This window comes from Stegastes partitus, unplaced genomic scaffold (assembly GCF_000690725.1).
Source record: "Stegastes partitus isolate 25-593 unplaced genomic scaffold, Stegastes_partitus-1.0.2 Scaffold2419, whole genome shotgun sequence".
Lineage (NCBI taxonomy): Eukaryota > Metazoa > Chordata > Actinopteri > Pomacentridae > Stegastes > Stegastes partitus.
Genome location: NW_007580150.1, coordinates 34,028 through 41,389, shown reverse-complemented (window position 1 = coordinate 41,389; position 7,362 = coordinate 34,028). Strand labels below are relative to the sequence as shown.

General features: G+C 42.9%; 1 protein-coding gene across 2 annotated transcripts in view; it reads left to right on the top strand.

Moving 5' to 3' along the window:
* ipo8 (importin 8) overlaps window positions 1-7,362 on the top strand; it is a 36,420-nt gene that overhangs the window by 2,523 nt on the left and 26,535 nt on the right. For both annotated transcript variants that reach the window (XM_008305142.1, XM_008305141.1), the window contains exons 2-6: window positions 1,600-1,681; window positions 3,121-3,277; window positions 3,432-3,590; window positions 4,487-4,643; window positions 6,234-6,323. In XM_008305142.1, the coding sequence (XP_008303364.1) occupies window positions 1,600-1,681; window positions 3,121-3,277; window positions 3,432-3,590; window positions 4,487-4,643; window positions 6,234-6,323 (645 nt within the window). The remainder of the gene's footprint in view (window positions 1-1,599; window positions 1,682-3,120; window positions 3,278-3,431; window positions 3,591-4,486; window positions 4,644-6,233; window positions 6,324-7,362) is intronic.

Sequence of the window (7,362 nt, the reverse complement as noted above, 5' to 3'; positions counted from 1 at the left end):
ACTGACATTGTCAATTTTTGTTGTTCGGGGCTATCCTTGTTATTGTTTAAATTTTGGGGGTAATAATTGTTAAACTAATGAAAATGGTGTTTCTTCTCATTCATTGTTAGTAATTTCAATGGGAACTTTTGCTTATTTCATTAAAATTCAGACCAAATAGGAAAAGCACTCATGTAAATAACTAACTTATTGTGAGTAGTGTGGTTCTGCTGAAAAATGCATCTGCAGTATGTAGCTCTAGCTCTATGAGTTTGTGTGGATGACCACAATCCTTGACTCCACCACTGGTTTAGATGCATGCTCCAAGTTGTGCAATCGTAAACTTTTGCATTTCTGAATTAGCAGGGTGCCCTCAGGTCTTGAAGTTTTAAAAAGTGTTGAAATCAATTCCCTCCCAAAAAGACAATATTTTTTCCTCCTTACTGACAGTAAGTGATCAGGGGGAAGCTTGTTGACTCCTACTGGACAAGTGTTGATTTTAGCAAAAGCTTAAATGAACAGATTATTAATTTATTTTTTAAATGATCTATTTGTGCTGGTTGCCTGGATCCAGGCCATCTCTCACACAGAGGCACTAAACACTGTTCATGTCACTGTGCTGTTATGGTTCTATTAAGGATAGTTTTCTGTTTGGTAGTCCGGCTTGGCCAGACCATTCTGACGGACATAATAGTCTGGCTGCAGCTCGCTGTCATTCTGCTGGAGAGGGAAAACGCTCTGGTTTGTTTGAACTTCTTTAAACCAATCACAGTCATTGTAGATGGGGCTTCGGTGTTCCCTCAGAATAGTGACAACTGGAACTGTTGTGGTGCCACATTTGCCCATCATGAGGCGATCACTATGTTAAATGAATAATCCACCACAAAAAACAAGCAGAGCTGCCTGACTGCACGATTACGTCCTGTGTCAATCTCAACTGTTGGTAATTAATCAGTAATTGATATGTGGAGCAAATACACATTCACAGTAAAAATGAAAATCCTGATGTCAAATTTAGAAGACAAACTCGGGCACAAAACTGAAATGTGTGTTGATGTTTAACATATTTATTTAAATGTAGTTACAGTTGATTGGCTGTTACTGGTAAAGTTTAACCAATCAGATAGGGCTGTGGGCGGGACATTGCTGACACCACAGTGTAAGAGAGCTGTCTGCATCGCAGTTACAGTAACACATTTTTAAACAAGTTTTATTGAGAATCATTCTGAAAAACATAACGATACCAACAACTACAAAACGCTGAATATCAGATCGAATAAACGGTCGATCCCTAGTTAGACTTCTGTGCACTCACAATAATGAATCATCATGATTGAGATGAAAAAGTTAGTCCATTTTCTGCCTTCAGGTCCAAGTTGTGTTTATTAATTACTATATCATCAGAAATAATTGTTATATATCGCTGAAAACAAACAAAAAAAAAAAACAGACAATTGCTGGGCCATTGCTGCCAACGTGACTGTGAAACAGAAAATTAAAACTCTGGAAAAGGCAAACATTTAATATGATGCAGGCACCACAAATCTGAAATGTCAGTTTGTTTAAATGGTTGCATTTTCATCTGAACCAAGTGTTAAAACTGTCCCTTCTGTGTTTTAGTCCTACAAGATCATCAACTTTGCCCCCACCCTGCTTCAGATCATCGTGTCGGAGCAGGTGGAGTTTCCTGTTCGCCAGGCAGGTAAGATGCTGACCAGTTGGAGTCGTTATGTTTGATTGTTGTTGGACAACTTCCATCTCCATTCAGCAGTTCTACAGATTATTCTGACCTGACTTTGGCTGAGGTCCCTGCTCTAATTTTAATACAGGAACCGTCCTTAAGGTCATTTTGGAGGTTTTTGCCAGAATCGAGACACGGATGCAAAATCTGCTCAGTCTGGCTGAGTTGTGTTTTGTAGGGTCTTGTTTTACTGCTGCAGCTCTCAGTGTCAGTGTATCCTAAACCTGAGTGGATCTGAAGGAAGCTGAGTGCTATAATCTCTGGTCACGTGATGTATAACCATAACTGCTGGAGAAAGAAGGTTGTGAGTTGTCTCTGAGCCATATAAATGAATTGTTTTGGTGGAATCAGTTGGCTACGTCTAGTCTTTACTTGGTTTGGTCTATTAAACGACCTTAAAGCTGGGTTGGCAGCATTTTGTGGCACCACTGGTCAGAAATTTGATACGAACCTTTGAGCATAATGTAATTCAGGTTGCACGAAAGGAAACCAGAGTTGTGCACCTCCTCCTTTAGGCTTTAGAGAATCTAGCTCATGATGGGAGACGTCAGCCAATCACAGGGCCTTTCACTCAGAGCAGGTAGAAGAGTAATGAGGAGCTGCAGAGTGAGCGTCAGGGCTAGGATGTGGCGGCACAACGGGCTCAACAGAGGAGCTTTCTTCACAAGAGTGGGCTTTGAGTCCCGTGTGACACAATGAATGTTGACTTCTGGCGAGAGAGGTGCTCAGGACAGAGAGAAGGTTTACCTTCAAAATCATTTTTTATATTTTTTAAGATACATTTTACAGATTTCTGTCCAGTGAGTGTGACTGTGCAGAAACTAACGCAGACTGGAGTTCAAAGCTGAAGTTTATTTTTTACCACTAACCCCGGCCTTTATGTCTATTTTTGTGCGTCAGTTACATCATGAGCTGCTGCCTCATTACTGGCTGTGTGTAATGCAAATCCAAAGTAACAATGTGTGAGTCCATGTCTCATTGGCTTTGCTGTCTGTCTCTGGCTCTCAGCCCCAACTCACTGGTTCCTACTTTGAACTTTAAGAACACATCACAGATGTACGGTTTCATATAGAAAAAAGTTCATCATTCAAGCAAGAGGAAATGTGCAAATCGTTGGGGAATATTTTCGGACCAATCCACATTTGTTGATGTAGTTAATATTTAGGGTAACAAAATGTTGTGTGCAAGATTTGGTCAGACCTAACTACAGAAGTACAATACATCAGGCTTTACACAGTTCAGTTGTTCGTAGATATCCTGTGTCGGTTTGGATCTGTGCATTGGATTTAATGACAATAAGAACATCTAGAATATCAGCAGAATGATCCTTTAAATCCACATGTACATATTAAACAAATGAATGCAGTGTAGAATGATGTGATTTGTGTCTGTGTGTGTAGCGGCCATCTACCTTAAGAACATGGTCAGTCAGTACTGGCAGGACCGGGAGCCATCTGTGGGTGAGGTCGTCTTTCCCTTCAACATCCACGAAAATGACCGGCAGCAGATCAGAGACCACATCGTGGAGGGAATCATCCGCTGTCCAGAGTCCATACGGTACCCACACACACAGTGTCACTCAGGGCACCTTTTTTCAGTTCCTCAAAGCTTACATTTCAACATACTTTCCTTTAAAGCTTTTAAACTCCCCAGTGGGCCCCAGAATGATCCAGTCACAGCCGCATGTTTTTTGTTTTTTTTCCGTCTGCAGCGCTCAGCTGACCATGTGTCTGCGAGCCATCATCAAGCATGACTTCCCCGGCCGCTGGACCGCCATAGTGGACAAGATTGGCATGTACCTGCAGTCTCAGAACAGTGGCAGCTGGTACGGCAGCCTGCTGGCTCTCTACCAGCTGGTCAAAACATACGAGTAAGTAGCCTTCATGTTGGTGTGTTCCACCTCACTGCTCTGAACATCCCTCCTGGGGAGCTATCTCCCTCACATCAGGACTACAGGTTGTATAGCAGCCACCTGCTGCTGATGGAGTTCAATAATCAGAGGTTTTGTAATCAAATATGAAAAGTATTGAAACTGGTGGAAAACTGTCATATTAGGCCTCAGTCAGGTCACATTTACATGAACAGTTTTGTCTTCTGAAGGAGGACACAACAGCAACCGTCTAAAGTTTGTAGGAAGAACTTTGACGTTTAATTAATGCACATATAAACTAGTAGTTTACATGTGGTACAAGCTCAGAGACCAGAGGTCACAAGCAGGAAGCCATCGTGATGGAGCAGCTCTGCTCAAGCACAGGGCTGGGATGAGCACTCACGGCTGCTCAGGAGTTGTCGAGTTGATTTTTGAGACTTTGGAGGCGGGACAGTGACTCAGAACTCCTTTGATTGGTTATGTGAGTAATATTGAGTGGTGATTGCAACGACTGACTCACTTTGTAATACTGTTCTTTTAGTTGTCTGTTGAATGTGGTGGGTGGGTCCTGTAGGTCCCCACAGCTGCTTAAAGCTACCTGCTTTAAGGTAAAGAGAAAAATCATGAGTTAACATGTCAACGTGTAGTTTTTCACCAGATACTAAACCACACGTGATAAATGTCAGCACTGACTGACATCATGAAGGCTGGTTTATACAAACAGTCCAGAGAGCAGTGGATGTGTATTTAATTAAGTGCTGTACTTTTTGGGGTACTTGTTTACCATTTGTTGCTGCTTTATACTTCTACTCCACTACAGTTCAGAGGTAAACATTTTACTCTGCATTTTGAAGATGCATCTTGGTCAGTTGTGTGTGTGTGTGTGTGTGCTTCAGGTACAGGAAGGCAGATGAGCGAGAGCCGTTGCTTGCAGCCATGCAGATCTTCCTACCGAGGATTCAGCAGCTCATCAGCCAGCTGCTGGCCGATGCCACCATCTTCTCTGTCCTCATCCAAAAACAGATCCTCAAGATCTTCCACGCTCTCGTACAGGTGTGTATTTGTGTGTGTCTGTGTATGAACACACATTAAACAACAGAAACAACGACCGCAGCGTTCATGGAGCAGACCTGGAAGCAGATGGCGGCTGTGTTTGGAGCACTAGAAACATTCAGCCTGAATCATGCCCCATGCCCAGTGGTTTAGTTACTATTATTGGCTAGGCTGTAAGTATCCTTGTAAAAGCCAATAATGTAATAACAGCTGATAACGTAATAACTGGCCAATAACGTAATAAAAGTCCTGAACCGATAGCGTAATATCTTTTGGCCAATAACATAATAAGTTATTACGTGACGGGCCAAAAGTTATTACCTTATCAGTTCAGGACTTTTATTAAGTTATCGGCTGTTACTACGTTGTTGGCCTCTACAATCCTCACAGCTACACGGTGTTGGATCTTCAGGCTATGTGCCTCAGCACCCTGAGTTAATGTCTGTATGTCCAAGACTTCAGAAAGTCACCGCCTGCGTATCTGTGTACCAGGAGAAACTATAACCAGCAGTTTTCACTATGTTGTCTTATTTTACAGACCACACAAATAATTAATTGAAGGTAGAGTCAGCACTTCACTTCCAATCTCATGACCTTTAGTGAAATTCAGTGAACGTCTCCTCACTGTCCACTCGCTGTCTGTTCTGTGTGGGAACAGAAAAAAACATCCAGTCTTAGTACACTGCCTGGTTCTGTAAATGGGAAACAAACCACACAACACTGTTCCAGTGTGTCCTGTGCACAGGACAGGGGGAGAGGGAGGGAAAATGGGACGGCAACGGGGCAGTGGGAGTGAGGGGGTAAAGTAAGTAAGTAAATCTGACACCTAACCATCAATAACCTTTGTCCAGAATCACAGACTCCAGAATACTAGTTATCATGATGCTGATGAAGATGATAGAAGTAACTCATAAGCCTCACATACCCGGACCGTTCTGTACCCTGACAGCGTGGTGCTGAATGGTCTGCTGCACCTCATCATTCTGCTGTAGTTTCTTTAAACCAGGGGTGGGCAATCCTGGTCCTCGAGGGCCACAGTCCTGCATGTTTTAGATGTTTCCCTCTTCAAACACACCTGATTCAAATGATCAGGATCATTATCAGGCTTTTGCAGAGCTTGATGAGGAGCTGATCATTTGAATCAGGTGTGTTGGAAGAGGGAAACATCTAAAACATGGAGGACAGTAGCCCTCCAGGACCAGGATTGCCCACCTCTGGTTTAAACCAATGACAGTCATCTTGGGTGGGGCTAAAAACAAGACGCACTGAAGGTGTTCATTAAAAATAGTGACTGGGGAATTGTTTTGAACATTTGAATGCAACAAGGTGAGCAGTGTTCTTGAAATGAATAATTCACTGAATCAAACTAAGCAGGGCTGCCTTACTGCATGATCCTGTGCAGAACTTGAAATTGTCCAGCATGGAGGTTGCTGTCCGGAGGCTGTTGATGCTTTATGTAGTGAGATGGAAAACAGTAAGGCGTAGATGGTGGAAATGGAGGGGAAAGCTGTGTGAGGCCATCGGCAGGCTCATACCAGCGATGTACATCCGGTGAGTCAGACCAGCATTAACCTCCCTGTTGTCCTGCAGTACTCGCTGCCTCTCCAGCTCATCAACAACACAGTGATGACTCAGTGGATGGAGATCCTGCGAGCCATAATGGACCGAGACGTCCCTGCTGTAAGACTAAGACACACACACACCCACACACACACACAGTAAATATAAGAAATGTATCAGTTATATGCAACCTTTAGTTTACCTGGTAAATCCAAGTTAAGTCTCATTTTAAATGTGACGCGGCCAAAATAGAAAAATCCCATCAACATGAAACAAAGAACACGGTTTCAGCAAATGCACTGATAAGTACCACAAAATGCAAATGTAATGAAATGGCTTTCCCTTAAGAACAACCCACATCCAGAAAAAGTCCTTGCAATGTCAGGAAGTTTAAACACTCAGAGTCCAATTCTTGATACCCAACANAAATAGTGACTGGGGAATTGTTTTGAACATTTGAATGCAACAAGGTGAGCAGTGTTCTTGAAATGAATAATTCACTGAATCAAACTAAGCAGGGCTGCCTTACTGCATGATCCGGTGCAGAACTTGAAATTGTCCAGCATGGAGGTTGCTGTCCGGAGGCTGTTGATGCTTTATGTAGTGAGATGGAAAACAGCAAGGCGTAGATGGTGGAAATGGAGGGGAAAGCTGTGTGAGGCCATCGGCAGGCTCATACCAGCGATGTATATCCGGTGAGTCAGACCAGCATTAACCTCCCTGTTGTCCTGCAGTACTCGCTGCCTCTCCAGCTCATCAACAACACAGTGATGACTCAGTGGATGGAGATCCTGCGAGCCATAATGGACCGAGACGTCCCTGCTGTAAGACTAAGACACACACACACACACACACACACACACACACACACGCACACACACACACACACACAGTAAATATAAGAAATGTATCAGTTATATGCAACCTTTAGTTTACCTGGTAAATCCAAGTTAAGTCTCATTTTAAATGTGACGCGGCCAAAATAGAAAAATCCCATCAACATGAAACAAAGAACACGGTTTCAGCAAATGCACTGATAAGTACCACAAAATGCAAATGTAATGAAATGGCTTTCCCTTAAGAACAACCCACATCCAGAAAAAGTCCTTGCAATGTCAGGAAGTTTAAACACTCAGAGTCCAATTCTTGATACCCAACA